The 18608-nt window shown below is 43.2% G+C and overlaps 1 protein-coding gene across 2 annotated transcripts; it reads right to left on the bottom strand.

Moving 5' to 3' along the window:
* Positions 1 to 2080: 2080 nt before the first annotated feature.
* LOC113330340 lies at positions 2081 to 3525 on the bottom strand. 2 transcript variants are annotated; one of them, XM_026577153.1, is made up of 5 exons: positions 3266 to 3525; positions 3000 to 3083; positions 2805 to 2887; positions 2494 to 2696; positions 2081 to 2295 (listed from the first exon to the last, which is right to left on the bottom strand). In XM_026577153.1, exons 1-5 carry the CDS (start codon positions 3457 to 3459, stop codon positions 2203 to 2205), a joined length of 657 nt encoding a protein of 218 aa, XP_026432938.1. In that variant the 5' UTR covers positions 3460 to 3525; the 3' UTR covers positions 2081 to 2202. The 2 variants fall into 2 exon arrangements, with proteins under 2 accessions (XP_026432938.1, XP_026432939.1); XM_026577154.1 differs by having other exon boundaries at positions 3000 to 3077.
* Positions 3526 to 18608: the final 15083 nt, after the last annotated feature.

Here is an 18608-nt window from a genome sequence, read left to right as displayed (position 1 = left end):
TTAGTTTGCTAGAAATGCAAACTTCAGTATTTATAGACAAGGAAGTTTGGACACCAAGGAATTTCCAAAACCGAATATTCTCAAAGATATGCAATAAAGCCAAAATTGGTTTTCATAATTCCTGGAAATGCTCTGCCCAATCAATGACCGAAATCTCAGTAGAAAATCTCCAATTGTTCCTGGAAATTAAAAGCATATAAAAACTAGAAACCTTAATTAGAAGATTCTCAATTTATTTCGATCTGGGATTATCCTTTAGCTATTAAGGAATATCTTTGAACAATAAAAAATAAATATTATTGCACGTGTTCAAAGTATGCCGACAACTTTACTTTGTAAATCCTTTTTCATATTTATAATCTTAGAACCGATTTGCCACACTTCCAAACAAGTTTAGAATTGGTTCATCTGACTTCCAAGAACTATGTGATTGATTATCCTATCAAATCACCATTAATGGGTTTCACGGTTCTACCTCAACATAAATTTTCGCTTCTACCTCCAAGTGGGTACTAGGATCGGTTACACTAGTTACCATAAAATGGCTAACTAAGTACTCGGATCGGTTACCACTTCTTATGGTAAAACTTGTGATCGGTTGACCAAGTTATAGGATCGTTTACACCAATTTACTAAAACTTGTTAAACCTCTTACAAGGATGGATTACACTCTCTCATGTGGTCGTTCACACCTCTTACTAGGATCGGTTACCCAATGGCTAGTATTTAGTCACACCAAATTCAAGATATCGATCTTACCATCTTATGTGATTACTTAAGATCGGTTTTACTAATAAAAGTCATACCAATACAAAAGTCAGGCCTTGTGAATAGTTTTTCCAAGATACATAAACAAGTTATGAGCGGTAATACTAAACACACATATTGGTAATTCAAAAGATTTGCAATGAACAATACCAATAAGCCTAGCGATTTCCCTTTCGATTCACAAAACAAGTTTATGAATTGTACTTCCTTTAAACGAATGTAAAACATTGTTTCCTAGGATGAAATCTTCACCCATACCCATACATAATCACAATAGCATTCATATGATTATGTCGATGTCTTATACACGAAGTTCAAAAGACAGACGTTATACTTCATATTATAATTCCTTAATACTATGTCTAACTAGAGTATAATCATTCACAGCTCTGCAGTTATGTTTTCAATATGCGCGACTTGAAATATGCATTAGGGAATGAAACAGTTCAAGTCAAATATTACTAACCTCAAGTGGAAGGATGATGTCGTCGTTGTAGCTCCTTACTTCTTCACATTCTTCAAGTCTTCACGTAATACTTGTTATGTCTCATATCCTAATATTTTCAAGCTAATCTATACGAAGTTGACTCTAGAATAATCAAGCGACTCTTTAAATGAGTTTTGGTTTACTAAAATATGACAACCAATCTTGACATATCAACACTTGGTGGGTTCAACCGAGCTATGCTCTAGCTGAGACAAGGAGATGGATGTCTTCGGGGACCACGCTCTGCAGTGTTCCCATGGAGTTGGTCTTAAGTTCAGGCATGATTTTGTACGTGATACTTTTGCAGACATGTGTTATCGTGCAGGTGTGCCGGATAGGAAAGAGGTTGACTTGGGCATCCTTTCCAATAATGGCTTGGCTTTAAGGGCTGTTGATATTTTGGTCTATAACTGGGTTATTGGTCGTGATGTGCGCTTGGATGTAACAGGTATTTCTCCTTTTACTGGAGGTGGTGTGCGTATTTTTGTGACTGGCCAAGCAATTAGTAATGTTGTAACTCGACAATGTAACAAATATTTGGAGAAGTGTACGGCTCAGGGGATTGGATTTGGGGTTCTCGCTTATACTACTATAGATTTCCTGAAAAAATTGCAGAATTACATGACTAGTCACGATGCGAATGTCAGAGTGGGAGGTTTTATTTTTCATAGATTAGGAGTTGTCATTCAAAAAGGGATTGGAGCGCAGCTGGTTACTCGCCTCCCATCCAATTTCGGAATTTTTTTAATTTTTCTGGCCTTACAACACTTATTATACCTGGTTAAATACAAGCTGTGAAATCAAACTCAAGGTGCGAAACAATAATGGCAGTAATGTTTAAATTTAATCGCACATTATATACATCGACTGAGCAATAACCAGTAATTTGTTCTTAGATAATGAAAATAAAAACCGTTTGATCACACTTCTGCTCTTCCAAAATAGGCTCAGTAAGTTTTCCCACTTCTCGTACTTTTAGATTTCTCCCCATCAAATATTGGCTCAATAAGCTTTTCTACATCTTCCTTCAAATCATCAAGCTGTGTAATGTGTAAAACAAAACAAACTCACTCTAATCGATTAGGATGCTTTTTGCCAAATGGACTGAAATGCAGGAAGATATTTCTACGGGACGCTAAAAGCTAGCTCCACAGTTACAAGAATTCATTTTGGGTTAGCTTCATTTGATGCTAAATACCATGTAGGCACAACAATACTATAGTTAAACAAAAACGTACCTTGTGAAGGATGTCTTCTGTTAATCGAGCATCTTTTTCAGCCTCCTCTGATACTCGTTCTACAAACAACACTGCTTTCTTGAGTTTCCCGTCACCGGGAATTTTATCGGTCATCTCCATTGATAATTTCTCCGTCACAACAGCAACTTTCTCTACAGTTTCTGCTACATGTTCTACTACTTCTACAGCCATTTCCACTTCAACTATGAACACCGAAAAAGAAAGAAACGGACAAATAAATATTTTTTTTTGAATACAAACCTCTTTTTTGAAGAAAAACCAGAAGAAGTACAAACTTGGGAATATATTACCTTCTAATCTTCGCAACTTCTGCCACTTTGCCTTCCAAAAGGGTAGAATTAGAGTTAACATAGCTCCCAAAATCCATCTTGTCCTACATTTTGAAAATATACCCATTCATTTCATGAATGTCCATGTTTATTATCCCATTGATTGGTGCCCAAAATAAAGTTACTCTAATGCTGACTAAATAAACAATTATTTACCACAGGGTCCATGACCGATACACATATGTAGTATCCGAAGGTGTCAGTTGTTGAACGGTCCGGTCCATGTCAACCTTTCTGGTGCTTCACATACAGAAAACATGAATTCACATATTCAATTATAGAGTACTAACAACTTGCAGGAAATCAACACAGAGTTGCTAAAATCAAATTCCTAAACCTACTATCACAGCAGCAAGGCCCAAATGACTAGTGGAAACAATAAATCAGATATCAAGCGCTACCAATGCTGGTTAATTCCTTACATCTTTGTGAGTGATTCAGCTGTATGCACTGCATGATCATCAGGTTTATGATTTTGATCATCAGATCCACATCTGTGTTTTAATATAGGTACGTCCGGACGGTTATATATGATGGGGCAGTTGACACTCGATCTATACCGGGTAAGGATAACAAAAATGTTCCGGAAGTTTTGAAATGGTTTTTTCGCTGACATTCTTTCAAATCACTATCGTTCTTTTTAATCCATAGAACTTAATCTCTTAGTTGAGAGAGCGAGAGAGAGATGTGTGGAGAAGTATAAAGAAGTAGTAGCATAAAAGAATGGGCGTTATATAATAAGGCTAGTTGAAACTTGCAAATAAGAGTTTACTTATTTCGGGGGATCAGATAAAAGGAATTAAGGTCGTGTTTGCCCCTTGGAAATGCCTATCCTAGGTTGGGTTATCAAGAAAATACATTTAAATTATGTTTGTCTTGTTCTAATTCTAGTTTAGGATATGAACAACTAAATCTTCCTTGATTTTAGGAAGCTAAAAAAGCAAGGTTATGCTATTCTCCAAAATAGCCGGGATACCAATATCCTTGCCTGGGTTAGACGGTTATAGAGGTAGTTATTTTAATTAATCAAAATATTTTCAATTTTTTTAACTTTATTGTTATGTTTTTATTTTTTTCTCCGACAATTTTATCCATAATACATAATTATTTTATAAAAATACAAATTTAAAATATGGAGAGATAAACATAATACATGATAAACCCGTGATGGATATAACGGAAAGACAAACATCATCTTTATTAATACATCTTGAGATAATCCTGCTCAAGTTAGAGAAAAAAATTCCCTAGCTAAGCTTTATGTAGTCAAAGCTCCCAAACACGGCCTAAAGGTTACGAGCACGACAAACTTTGTAGTGTTGCGTACGTTGACATATATAAAGATTACGAAAAATGTTTTTCTAGATCAGTTACTTAAGCTTTGGTTAGGGGTTACTTGAAGCTAGAGATGAATGCATTGGAGATTTTTTTTTTTTAATCTATTTTCACACTTTCCTTGCAAGTTACAAGTTAATGTACAGCCCAGCTGCAAGGTAAGCGTGTGTTCTTTAAGGCTGGGAGGTTAAAAATTGCAACAGAGATTCAGTTTTAAAAATAATCGAAAAGTAATATATAGACAACTCTGGCGTCTGGGTTTGCTTTCCCAGTTCGGCAATCAGGTGAGATGAACACCATTATTACAGCACTTTTGCGACTATGCTGCTGGCGGAACTTGACGTCGGTTGTGGAGTGGGAGCATTTTCTTAGCCTGGGCTTACGCGTAAAATTCACACACGTCCCCCAACTCAAAATAGGATATGAAAAAGAGTGATTCTTTGCGGACCGGCCTAAATTTGAGGAAACCATTCCTCAGTTGGGACCGGGTCATTATGAAGTAAATATAAAAGCTCCTTATGCATGTATTATAGTTAATGGCCAAAATGTCCTTTCATAATTATGTTAATTATTAAGTTAGTTAAGATAAATAATTTATTTTAGTAAGATTAGATTATATATTGAGTTAGTATCACTGAAGTACAATAGTAAAGTTATTGGGTGATGATACCAGCGACTTGAGTTCGAAACTCGCCATGTCAGTACTAAATTCTTTACCGATCAAAAAAATATATTTAAGAGTAAAGATCCTTTGAAAGTGAAGAAGAAGAGTTTTGAAAAAAAAACATAAGTTAGGTTTTGAGATTTTTGTACTCAAAATGCGTGATTCAAAAGACGATTTCGAGGAACACCAATCTTCAGTCTTTATAACGATCCGACAATAAGTGATATGTGAAAATGAAAACTTTTAAAGAATAGATCGGCAAAGTAGTTATGGAATCGGCTAGGAAAGCATAAGAACATGTAGTAAAGCATCCTCTTTAATGAAGGTTTGGACTAGGTTCGACTAAAAAAATAGAAGTACAGGTAGCCAAACATCCTCTTTAATAGCGTGTAGACTACGTTCGGCTTGGAACACTCAAGAACAACTAGACGGATTTCCATTTTGTGTTTAACAGGGTTATGTTCGGCAATGTCGAGTCCACCACGTTCCTAGCCGAATCTAAATGTTTGAGGGTGAAAACAGTTTCTGTTGGTTTCGGTAATTTCGTGTGATGTGGGTGAGAAACAAATCTAAACCCTAAACAATGTACTGCAACGGAGTACTTTAGATTCGAGAGATCAATTTGTACAAGTCCGGCCTAAACCAAGAAATGGCCGTTCCAGACTTGCTTCGGTCACAAAGTGGAGGAGAAGGGTTGGTTTTGGGGAGGGAAGCGAAGAGAGTATTGAGACCAGAATAGTTGATTCTGGAAGAGTAGTTGTTTTTTGACTTGTATCAGAAAGTGGGAAGCTAACATATGGGAAAGCTAGCAAACATTTTCTGAGTGTTGTATGCTCCTGACCAGAACTTGTTGTTCGGTGGAAATAGGTAATGCCTATTTATACAAATTGAAGTGAAACGTACACTGGTCTCATTAAGAAATGGAAAACGGGTGAGTAAATGGGAGGAGGTGGTAACCAGTAATGCCTGGAATTGATGTTCCATAAAAGAAAGTGTTTCACCATTACTCCCTGTATTTACTAACCGCCTCATCCTTATGACACGTTCTTATAACGGGCGTAGTGCACGCCGCACGCTCTAAACCGCCAAACCAATACCCAATGAGCATCCCCCAGTTTGTGACATGCATTGATGTCTCGAGTGTTTTCGTGGAAAACATGTAACACGTTGTTGTTGTCTCGAAAGTTGAGCTTGGGAGACTTGTCGGCTCGGTGGTGACCTTCGACGGTCGAGATTTTGCATCTTAAGAGGAAAGATAGCCGTTGATTATTGCAACCCTTCATTTGGTAGCCAGTGGCATGAAAGCATGATCAGTATGGCTTTAATATGGCCCAGTTTAGGCGCGGCCAAATGTTAGTGCCAAAGGTTGCTATGCGTTAGATGGTAACCTTGAACGGCTAAGATCTGCACCTTAGATGAAAAAGTGGCCGTTGATTGTTGCAGGCCTTCGTTTTGGTGGCCGCATAGGGAAGGCCGGCATGGTATAGCGCGGCAAGGTGATTGGCATGCCATTGGCACATGTGGCATGCCTTGGCGCGGTTTGGTGTGGCCAAAACTAGGGTTTTTGGCCAAAGGTTACCGTACGTTTTTTGCGACCTTAGACGGCTAGGATTTGCATCTAGAATGGAAGGGTGGTCGTTGATCGTCGCACACCTTCGTTTTGGTAGCCGCATAGGGAAGGCCGGCATGATATGGCGCGGCAAGGTGGTTGGCATGCCATTGGCACATGTGACATGGCATGTCTTGGCGCGGTTTGGCGTGGACAAAACTAGGGCTTTGGGCTAAAGGTTACCATGTATTGTTTCGCGATCTTAGACGGCTAGGATTTTCATCTAGGATGGAAGGGTGGTCGTTGATCGTCGCACGCCTTCGTTTTGGTAGCCGCATAGGGAAGGCCGGTATGGTATGGCGCAGCAAGGTGGTTGGCATGCCATTGGCACATGTGGCATGACATTCCTTGGCGCGGTTTGGCGTGGCCAAAACTAGGGTTTTGGGCCAAAGTTTACCATGCGTTGTTTGGAGACCTTGGACGGCTAAGATTTGCATCTAGGATTGAAGGGAGGCCGTTGATCGTCGCACGCCTTCGTTTTGGTAGCCGCATATGGAAGGTCGGCATGGTGGGGCCAAGGTTAATGGCACGGACGGCTTGGCATGGTGGGGCCAAGGGTTTGGCATGGAAGGCTTGGCATGGTGGGGCTAAGGCAAGGTGCGGTTGGCTTGGCATGGTAGGGCCAAGGGTTTGACGTGCCATTTGCGCATGGTGCAGCTAGCATGGTTGGGTCCAAGGCAAGGTGCGGTTGGCTTGGCATAGTGGGGCCAAGGGTTTGGCACTTGGCATGAAGGGGCCAAGGCAAAGTGTGGTTGGCTTGGCATGGTGGGGCCAAGGGTTTGGCATGCCATTGGCGCATGGTGCGGATAGCATGGTTGGGGCCAAGGCAAGGTGTTGTTGGCTTGCATAGTGGGGCCAAGGGTTTGGCAGGACATTGGCGCATGCTGCGGATAGCATGGTTGGCATGCCTTGGCGCGGTAGACGTGGCTGGCATGGTTTGCCATTGGCACAGTGGTGCGGCTGGCATGGTTGGCATGCTCTGGCGCGGAGATGTGGCTGGCATGGTTTTCCATTGGCACAGTGGTGCGGATAGCATGGTTGGCATGCCTTGGCGCGGAGATGTGGCTAGCATGGTTTTCCATTGGCACGGTGGTGCGGTTGGCATGGTTGGCATGCCTTGGCGCGGAGACGTGGCTGGCATGATTTGCCATTGGCACGGTGATGCGGATGGCATGGTTGGCATGCCTTGGCGCGGAGACGTGGATGGCATGGTTTGCCATTGGCACTGTGGTGTGGCTGGCAAGGTTGGCATGCCTTGGCGCGGAGACGTGGCTGGCATGGTTTGCCATTGACACGGTGGTGCAGCTGGCATGGTTGGAATGCCTTGGCGCCGAGACGTGGCTGGCATGGTTTTCCATTGGCACGGTGGTGCGGTTGGCATGGTTGGCATGCCTTGGCGCGGAGACGTGTATGGCATGGTTTGCCATTGGCACGGTAGGGTGAGAATTAGGGTTTGGTATAGATGATGTCGGTCAATGCTAAAGGTTCTGCCGTGGAACATGACATATGTAGAAAAAAGGTACCTTGGTAATTCTTACGTAGGCATGCTGATTGGTTCAATAAATGCGCTAATGGTCATAATGACGTCATGTCGGATGTGCGGTTTTACGATTTTAACCCTTAGCTAAAAACCACCATCAACATTAAGTCCCCTGCTTAACTCGGAACAGGAGCATTGTTGCGAGGTAAGCATAAGATAGTGATAGGCAAGGACAGAATCGAAATGACAAGTCATTGAAAGAAATGGAAAAAAATACCCGGCTAAACTTTTTCGAGAGGCAAGGAGAGTTCGTGATTCTCATGTTGGGAAGCTTTGCCTAGATTCTGTTCGTGGTACTGCAGGTTAGGTTGCGGAATGGTAGAGGCCGGTTGAGATGCAAGCTGTTAGCCTCGATCTGGAATGGTTGCGCATCTTCTGGGCTAGGCTTTGGAACGCGGGGATTCTAGTATAGAATTGGCGTGAGGGGAAGCCGCTGGCATTGGATCGTCTTAGAATTATCCGTCAGCATTGGTCGGCTTGGACTTGGATCCGTTAGCACTTGATTGGCTTGGAATGGGAGCCGTCAGCATTGGTCATCTTGAAATGGAGCCGCTTGCGTTGCTCGGCTTGGAGTGGAGCTAGCTTGAGTTCCTTGGAAGGATGGAGACTGGTTTCAGTTCCGTGGAAGGATGACGACCGCTTCAGTTCCGTGGGATGATGGCAACTTTGTATGAATTAGGGTTTGGCATGCCGAAACCCTAATTAGCGCCCTTTACTAGAATCGCTGTAGAATTCTCGTACGAACTCGGATTTTGACGGTCCACCCCTCCGTTCTGAACGGAAAAGAATTTCCTATCTCCCCAATCGGGAATATTTAGGTTTTGAGCTCGTTCGGTAGGTGAAAACAGCTGATAGTAAATTTCAGGAAGAATTGCGGGCCCGTGGAATGATGGAAGCTTGCTTTAGTTCCGTGGGGAAGATGATGACTTGCTTTGGGAAGATAACAGCTTGCTTTAGTTCCGTGTGAAGATGATGACTTGCTTTGGGAAGATAACAACTCGCTTCAGTTCCCTGGGAAGGTGACGACTGTCTTCGGGAAGATAACAACTTGCTTCAGTTTCCTGGGAAGCTGACGACTGGCTTCAGGATGATAACAACTTGTTTCAGTTCCCTGGGAAGGTGACGACTGGCTTCGGAAAGATAACAACTTGCTTCAGTTCCCTGGGAAGGTGACGAGTGGCTTCGGGAAGATAACAACTTGCTTCAGTTCCCTGGAAAGGTGACGACTGGCTTCGGGAAGGTAAAAACTTGTTTCAGGTTTTAGCATGTTGCAACCCTAATTAGCACCACTTACTAGAACCGATGTAGAATTCTCGTATGAACTAGGATTTTGACGGTCCTCCCCTCCATTCTGAACGGAAAAGAATTTCCTATCTCCCCACGAGGGAATATTCAGGTTTTGAGCTCGTTCGGAAGGTTAAAACAGCTCGACAGTAAAATTCAGGAAGAATTGCGGGCCCGAGGTGGCATAGTCGTGCTCAGTTATCCGTTTCATGGAGCAAGAAGGAATATTTATTTTGCTCAAACTCTAGAAACTCCGTCTGCATGAAAAGAGATATTGACCTTCTTCTGTTTTCTGTTGCCCGTCCGGATACGCGCCTTCGTCTGCAGTGTCTCTCCAATGGATTCCAAAATTTACCGAAATCTGTCGGATTCTTGGGACGGATGGATGAAATATGTGTTCGGAAAAGACCATGTTAGGTCTAATATTGGAGATTTTGGTTACGTTGTCGGTCAATCCTCAGCTTTAGGTTATTCAGTGCCTGGACTTTCTGACCGTGATGATGATGTGCTGTGAATGCTTGTATGGTCGAAATCTTTCGATGCCACTGGATAAAATAGATGAGTTGGGAGACGTTCCATTGCCGATGTATTGCTATCAAAGTTTTCAAGGACTTTGTTCCAAGCGACATCCTTCGAACCATCTTCTGAATCTCGGGCTATCCTATGGAATGGGATGCGGTGTGAGCAGTCTCCAGTTATACTTCTGTTTGATCCGATGGTCATGGCCGAATATGTGAACCTATCTTTGTGGCGTGCTTTGGAGTCTTTGGTGCATATGTACGGCTTCATGTTGAGAAATTCTTGCGTAAAAATTCGACAGTGATGATATTGAAATTAGAAATAACCTAGTTGGGGGGAGTGAAAGCGTCCCATGTTGGTAGTCCCCATGTGTAACATACTTTCATTGCATCGCCTTGAATCCACGTCCACGAGATTTGATGCAAGCTAATTGTACTCTTCTGGATGTGATGCCGGGATGCTCAGAATATCATATGGATCAAATATTCTGGATAGCGAAGAGGTAGAAAATGATAGAGTTATATTATTTATCGTGGCTCCCTCTGTTTCTTCAGGAAAATTTTTCAGCCGCGTCTCTGGAGTTAGCTCACGAATCTTTGATGGTCGTCGTAATGGACTGCGATGAGCAGTGCCCAGTCGCGCTTTTCTTTAGTTTCTGAAGTTGTTTCCCCTGGGAAGGCTTGGGATCCGCCACGGGCTCGTAGAGTGTTGCAGGCGTCTTCTAAACAGAGAGGTGATGATATTCTTAGGCTACACCCTTGCAGAGCAGATGGCTTTATCGTGGCTATGACCTTTGGTTGACCGTGTCTTCTGAGCTTTGACAGCGAAGGGATTCCGTTTAGATTCCCAGTCCTCAAGTGTGATTTGCATGTTTCCATATTGTGTGTTCGGTAGGTTTACCATGATAAGGATATCACCATCGTGTTTTCGTACTTGTGATTTTGTTACTTTTTCCGCGTGCAACTAAAATATGGAAGAGTACGGGTTACCTTTACAGTGATTGTTGCCATGGTGAAGCTCTGGCTGGTATCAACAAACGGGCGGAAACAGTTCTTGGCAGTATATATGATCAGAAGAGACTGTCCATGGAAGTAAAGGGATTGGCTAGATGCGTAAGCGAGAAAATTGTCTATGACCACAAGCTTTGGTTGGATGGAACAAAAGGTGGTCACGACTACGGAAATTGTCTGGTTGCGATCATGGTCCTTGGCATGGGGAGTGTGGCGGCACGAAACTTGGAAGAAAGGAGTGGCGATTACAGCACGATCCTCGGCAAGGAATAGCAGCGGCTACGACAAGATCCTTAAAAAGAAAGAGGCGTTGAAGTGGCTTCGCTTCTTGGAGAGGACGTTTAAACTCATGGAGCAAAAACGTTGAAGTTTCTTCTTCGGATCCTGGAGCATCTTATGGAGATAATGCTGAAGCGGAGCGGCTGTTGGAGCGAACGTTAAGGCGGTCTGCTGAAGCGAACGTTAAAGCGTAGCCGCTGCTGGAGGATGTTGAAGCGGAGAGGCTGCGTCAATCGGTGTGCTGTAAAGCTGGAAACCCTTCAAAAAAAATGGGTAGGAGCCTCCAGTTCCATCTATCAATCGTGCTTTCCAAGAGAGGTTGGGGTTTGGGAACGGCTTCTTGGCTGGAAACAGCTGCTTTCCTGATGAAGTGCGGTTGAGGGTTGCAAATATGTCTTGACATTGCGCCTTGGGGAAATATAAAATCTCACATAAATGTTTCACCATAGACTGCACGATTTTGCGGGTGAAGTCCCTAGAAATCATGCATCTCCTGACATGAAAAGAGCCTTTGTGAACTCAGGGGGGTTGCTGATTTTCTTTGCTTCGATTTTGGAGAAGTCGTTCCTGATCAACGACCACAGAGATGTGGCTGGCACATGTGGCATGCCATTGGCACTATGGCATGGCATGCCTTGGCGCGGTTTGGCGTGGTCAATACTATGGCTTTGGGCCAAAGGTTACCATGCGTTGTTTGGAGACCTTGGACGGCTAGGATTTGCATCTAGGGTGGTCTTTGATCGTCGCACGCCTTCGTTTTGGTAGCCTCATAGGGAAGGTCAGTGGTATGGCGCGGCAAGGTGGTTGGCATGCCAATAGCACATGTGGCATGACATTCCTTGGCGCGGTTTGGCGTGGCCAAAACTAGGGTTTTCGGCCAAAGGTTACCATGCGTTGTTTGGCGACCTTGGACGGCTAGGATTTGCATCTAGGATTTAAGGGTGGTCGTTGATCGCCGCACGCCTTCGTTTTGGTATCCGCATAGGGAAGGCCGGCATGGTGGGTCCAAGGAAAATGGCGCGGACGGCTTGGCATAGTGGGGCCAAGGGTTTGGCACTGACGACTTGGCATGGTGGGGCCAAGGAAAGGTGCGGTTGGCTTGGCATGGTGGGGCCAAGGGTTTGGCATGTCATTGGCGCATGGTGCGGCTAGCATGGTTGGGGGCAAGGCAAGGTGCGATTGGCTTAGAATAGTGGGGCCAAAGGTTTGGCACAGACGGCTTGGCATGGTGAGGCCAAGGCGAGGTGCGGTTAGATTGTCATGGTGGGGCCAAGGGTCTGGCATGTCATTGGCGCATGGTGCAGCTAGCATGGTTGGGGCCAAGGCAAGGTGCGGTTGGCTTGGCATAGTGGGGCCAAGGGTTTGTCATGTCATTGGCGCATGGTACGGCTAGCATGGTTGGCATGCCTTGGCGCGGTAGACGTGGCTGGCATGGTTTGCAATTGGCACAGTGGTGCAGCTGGCATGGTTGGCATGCCTTGGTACAGAGATTTGGCTGGCATGGTTTTCCATTGGCACAGTGGTGCGGCTGGCATGGTTGGCATACCTTGGCGCGGAGACGTGGCTGGCATGGTTGGCCATTGGCACGGTGGTGCGGTTGGCATGGTTGGCATGCCTTGGCGCGGAGATGTGGCTGGCATGATTTGCCATTGGCACGGTGATGCGGCTGGCATGGTTGGCATGCCTTGGCGCGGAGACGTGGCTGGCATGGTTTGCCATTGGCACTGTGGTGTGGCTGGCAAGGTTGGCATGCCTTGGCGCGGAGACGTGGCTGGCATGGTTTTCCATTGACACGGTGGTGCGGCTGGCATGGTTGGAATGCCTTGGCACCGAGACGTGGCTGGCATGGTTTTCCATTGGCACGGTGGTGTGATTAGCATGGTTGGCATGCCTTGGCGCGGAGACGTGGCTGGCATGGTTTTCCATTGATACGGTAGCGTGAGAATTAGGGTTTGGTATAGATGATGTCGGTCAATGCTAAGGGTTATGCCGTGGAACATGAAATATGTAGAAAAAAGGTACCCTGTTAATTCTTGCGTAGAAATGTCGATTGATTCAATAAATGCGCTAATGTTCATAATGACGTCATGTCAGATATGCGGTTTTATGATTTTAACCCTAAGCTAAAAACCACCATCAACACTAAGATAAAACCAATCCATACATTTACATAAAGTTCGACTAGAAAACTAGAAGGTCATCTAGGATTTTCTTTTTCAAAAATGTTGAACATACATTTTCATAAGGTTAGGCTGGGATCATTTGTTTTCAAAATAGCCGAACATACATTTTGCATAAGGTTTGGATAGGAAATTAGAAGGTTCTATTAAGATTTTTTTTTCTTCGAAATAAATTTAAATTGTTCTACGTATTCTTCATTTCCATTAGGTTCAGCTAGTTCGACTAGGGTTTTTCTTAAATTTCCTAACAAACTTCTCTGTGCAGCTTCAATTTTTATGATGGGTTGGTCGTAAAATACCTTTTAATGTACAAATTTCTAAAATCTGGATTTAAAATGATTATGGATGCGGAATAGGGAAGAAGAGGAACAACGAAAAGTTCAAAATGAGAATCGATTGGGAGAATAAATTATGTTTTGGGGTTTTTATAAATTAAAGTTATAATCAGTTTTGAATTATCTTTAGGTTAATTTAAACGGGGGTAAGTGATCAATTTTCAGACCCCAATATGATAGATGGAGAATAACTATGAGAGTAGAAAGATAAAAAATAAAAGATCACAATTGAAACGTTAATTTTATTGCTATAGAGAAAGAATTTTACAATATTTTCCTTCAAGGTATTTTTCTGCTCTAAGAATTGTACCCTTCTTCTTCTTCTCTTCTTATTATTTTTCTTTTTCTTCTTTATTATATTTCTCATCCTCTCTACATGTGCTCTCTTGCACCCTATTTATAAGTAGCACTACTTCTATGTTCTAGTCATTTTAGGAATGGAAACTCCCCTATGTTTGTAATCTTTTAAAAATAGGTTTCCTAAGTTTTCTTTCTAGGATTAGGAAATTATTTCTAGAATTACTAGGTGATTGTTTATCTTGTTTGTAACCTTGGGTACATGGTGTTTGATAGACCTGTACCTAAAAATGGATCAATAAGTAGGTCATTTATTAATTATAACTAGGACACCTTTTAGCTCATCACGATGGATGGCCTAAATAGATCATGCTCCCTTCAAAAACGATGGGTCCCGAAAAAATTGTGTATGAAAAAATAGTTTTTGGTTTTGGGTCTGGCTTAAGCTAGGGTAAGCCATGATGTAGTTCCTCCCCTGAGACATAATTCCCATTATTTTTATTTTCTCTTTTATTTTATTTTATTTTTTTCACCTAAAAAAAGGTGAACCTTGTACTCACGAGTTCATTCCTTCTACACTGGTACGATGATAATTTAGGTAATCTATAATTGTGAACACAGAGGTCAATGTCATCTGAGTATTCACAAATAATGCGCGCAGACTCATGAAAATACAGTAAATAAGCTGCACCTTAGGGGAATGGATTGGTTATGTCGAATCCTTGTCTCAGAGTTCTAATACTCTTCCTCGTCTCATCAACTACAATCATTGTTCTTAGCTCATACAATAAGATAAATAGTGGATGAAGTATAAAATGTACGAACATGATATACCATAAGTATCGAATTGAACATATAAAGTATAAATGCATGAACACAGATGAAACAATTAACTTATATGATTCTCTGTCTGCGGGTTTGGGTTTTCATTATATGTATGAAGGTTACAGAAATAGTCGAATGACTTTGAGATCAACATAAGCCTGTGTAGAAGGAGGAACTTCACTTACACTTTCTTTATCTCTCTGTCTCTCTCCTATTCTCCTCTCAATAGCTTTCGCCCCCCTCTTCACTTGGGGGAGAGGGGTATTTATAGGGAGGTTACGTGGGGTCCACTTCTGAAGCCCGTTATAACCTTATCATCTTGTGTTTTGTGCCACTCACGCAGAAGTCTTCGTGTTCTCGGTTGCATCTGCGTGTTCTGTCTGGATACGCAGTATTATCTGAGCTTCCAATACAGGCTGACTGACACGTATGTTGTTTGAGGGTATTTAATGCGGGTAGTTGAGATATCTATCCGTGGTAGACAGCTATCCTCTACCCCTGTCTTGTCTACGTCAGTCTGACTATCCCCAACCGTAGATCTTAGATCTTTCTGGGGATATGATAAAGTGACTCTTGGGTTATCCTCCGGTGCTTCGCAGTGTTCTAGTGTTTCTGTCTCCTCGATCCTCTACCGTTGGATCTGGTGGGTGGCGACGCTATCTTGACAAGGCGTGTCTCTTGGCTGTCCATGTGTGATATCATATCTTGATGCTCTCAGCCGCATGTTCTCCATGTGTGTCTTTGTGGACACCTGGCGGAACATGAAATGTGTACCTACAATTTTCCCTTTTCATCCTATTAGGCGGTTAGTCGAAGTGGGAAGAAAAAACGTGTTACTCTCTTCATCTTCTCTTTATTATTTTCCTAGATTTTAGGGCACGTTCCCCGCTATTTGCAATAACTTCTTCTTGGGTAGTGGGACGGTTTTATTTCTCTTTGTACATATATATGATAAGGAATATGAAAATTCTCTAGTCATAAATTTCATTCCTTCTCTTTCCTCAGAACTTTTATTTTTTTTTCTCTGCTTTTGTTTCCTTGTTATTAATTGTTGATGTTGCTACTGTTGTTTTTGTCTTTGTTGCTGTTGTTGTTGTTGTTGTTCCTTAAAGCTTTCTGCTGCTGCTGTTGTTGTTCCTCGAAGCTTTCAGTTGCTGCTGTTGTTCGTCGAGGCTTTTTTCACGACCCTGATTTTTTCTTTATAGGTAAGTGGTTATACTGTGTTTGATTATCTTTTGAAAAATATATTCGTTTTCTGTTGTTGCTATATCTGTTTGTGATGAAGAACATATATATAGATGTGTGTATGATTGCCCATGTTCGTCATTACACACAGTAATGATATCTTCCTTCGTGCATGCTTTCCCCTATTTGTCATTTCCCTTTTTATTTAGGTTTTGTTCTTATTTTCCATTTGGTTCATGATTATGAAGAACTGGATGAAATTGGGTTTTTTGATTTTCGTTTTGTCTCCGCGGAAATCTGAAACTTGTTTGTGTATTACGCAGACATGGCTGACCGTCCGCGGGTTTCTTATCAAACTCCACCGCCTAGTCCGCGTAGATCTCCTCCGCGTAGGGATCCTGATGTTTCTCCGCCTGGTGGAGGTTCGTCTAAATCTTCCCAAGGTGATGCCCGCGTTCATAGGGTTTCGTCTTCTTCTGGTCAGAGGCACTTATCTTCTAAGAGGGGTGAGTCGCATAGAGGGAACACGCAGAAGGGGGACCGGCCAAAAGAGGCTCCTGGCTCCCGGTATGTTGTTTCTCGTCCCTTAGTTAATCCGCGTGATGATCCTAAGAGAACGCGGGATGTCCTACCTCTTCGGTCAGTGGCGCCTCCTTCCGTGTATCATCAACATCCTCTACCTCCCCCTCCAGTGTCTCAACCCAAGGGGAGGTCTTCGAAAGAAGTGGTTTCGAAGACTGATGTATCTAAGGTTCATCCTAAAAGGAAAGCTTCCAAGAGAAACCCTTAGAAGGGTTCTGCGCCTGATCCCGTGGAGGAGGAAGATATTTCTCAGGAAATACGTAGCGTCTCTGTTGGGGAGAAGAAAGTGACCTTCAAACATATTGATCTGGAGGTTTTTAAGGAAAAGCATGGTCTTCAGCTATTCGATGTTCGTTTTTACGTTGCTGATGATGATATTACTTATGAGATGATATCGACATATAAGTTTGATGAATTTCATCTGCTGACCACGGTGGGGGCCTCTGAAGCGGGTCTTATGTTGCCTTTGTACAAGTCTGGGGATTCTTTTTATTATGATGTGCTGGCTAGTCGAGAGGGTTCTTCGAAGAACACACACTGTCGCTCTATTTCCCAACTTCATGGGAATTATCTTCGTGCACTGAGGGAGTGTTATCTTCGTAGAAAAGGAGAGACAATGATGACTCTTTATGTTCCCAATCCTGAGGAAAGGGAGTGGTATACGCCTGAGAATTTTAACAAGTCTTTCGGTGACTATGTTAACAGTAGGAACCGTGGAGTGTGAGTCTTCGGAATATTTCCGCTCCTCGTGGTGAGATCCGCCTTCTAAGTGAAGTAAGTGGTGCTAAGGTGAAGTACGTCCCGGGTACAGATAATTCTACTAACAAACTGGTGTTTCCTAATCGTGAGCGGATCAAGCGTGATCATGACTATGAATGGCACGCAACTGTTATTGAGGTTGTTGGTCCCTGGGCTTGGGGGTGGGTTCCAGGTCCACAAGGATGGCGTCCTACCGCAGATAGCCAGATACGTGCGGCTCCTCCTACTCATTATGGGAATTTCCGTCCTTGGCATTTGAATTTTGAGGGTATTAATTTCCAATATGCCCTCGATGTTGTTGATGGAGATGACGAAGAGAGTTCGATGCTGATCTTCAGGCGAAGAATGTTGCGGTTGTCAAGGTAATATTTCTATATGCCTTGTCCTTTAGTTGAGGTAGTTTTAATTCTCTTCAAAGTCATGGATTTTTATTCTTATGCCTTGTCTTTTTAGGCGACGAAGAAAAGGATGATAAATCCCAAGCAGTCCACCACCGCAACAATCGAGGAGGCGGAAGTTTATGAAGAAGTTAACAGTCATGTAACTGAGCTTGGAGAGGATGAAGATATGTCTGATATGGAAGAGCGTACTGATACATCCCCTCCAGGTCATGATGATGAAGAATTTGTTGAAGGGAATACTACCGCTGGTGGCAATGGTATTGGTGGTGAAATTAATCCCGCAGGTTGTCATGATGTTGGTGCCGAAGCTAATCCTGCGGGTTGCAGTGATGCTGGTGATGATAACACTGGTCTTGGTGATGAGGGTGTTGGTGGTGAAATTCCTGCTATGTCTCAGGAGTTTTCCTTTGGTCGGATTTATTCTACGAAGGATAGTTTTGACATAAACGCTGCCCTGGGCCTGGCTTCTGAGTTCAACCTGCTTTCCCCAAACGATGATTGGGATGTGCTTGGTAACTTTAACAAGGCGGACGGAAAGGGCAAGGGATTCGTGGATGCTAGTGACGTTCCAGAGGGGAGCGGTGCTAGAGACCTTCCAGATTTGGATGCAGGAGTAGCCTCGAACTCTTCGGGTGCTAAATTCACGGACATGGGTAAGGCCTCGGTTGGGTCTTCTGGAGATGATTTTCCTCAGTCACTGATCCTTGAGGGTGATGATGCCATCTTAGCTTGGTTTAAAAAGAAGAACTTGATGTTCGTACCCAATCCAGCTCATGTGGTGGAAGGTGAGAAGAAATCTGATGCCTATACCCGTAAGATGATGCAATTGTCTCCCGAGGGCCAGGTTGCAGAAGCGTGGGATAAGAATCTTCGGGCCTTTGAGGCTGCTCTAATAGTCGACGCTCCCTCGACTGTTGCTGATATGATGGCGTTGGCTGATGGGTATCAGTATGGATTTCCC

This window comes from Papaver somniferum, unplaced genomic scaffold, assembly GCF_003573695.1.
Source record: "Papaver somniferum cultivar HN1 unplaced genomic scaffold, ASM357369v1 unplaced-scaffold_118, whole genome shotgun sequence".
Taxonomy (NCBI): domain Eukaryota; kingdom Viridiplantae; phylum Streptophyta; class Magnoliopsida; order Ranunculales; family Papaveraceae; genus Papaver; species Papaver somniferum.
This window is presented reverse-complemented; position numbering and strand designations above follow the sequence as displayed.

What these genes read in the sequence shown, in the direction of transcription:
- LOC113330340 (XM_026577153.1), bottom strand. Translation starts at nt 3,459, where the DNA reads ATGTCAGCGAAAAAACCATTTCAAAACTTCCGGAACATTTTTGTTATC. An exon ending in TATCGGTCATGGACCCTGTG is followed by an intron (nt 2,888 to 2,999) that starts GTAAATAATTGT and finishes TTCAAAATGTAG; the next exon opens with GACAAGATGGATTTTGGGAG. An exon ending in GAAGTTGCGAAGATTAGAAG is followed by an intron (nt 2,697 to 2,804) that starts GTAATATATTCC and finishes CGGTGTTCATAG; the next exon opens with TTGAAGTGGAAATGGCTGTA.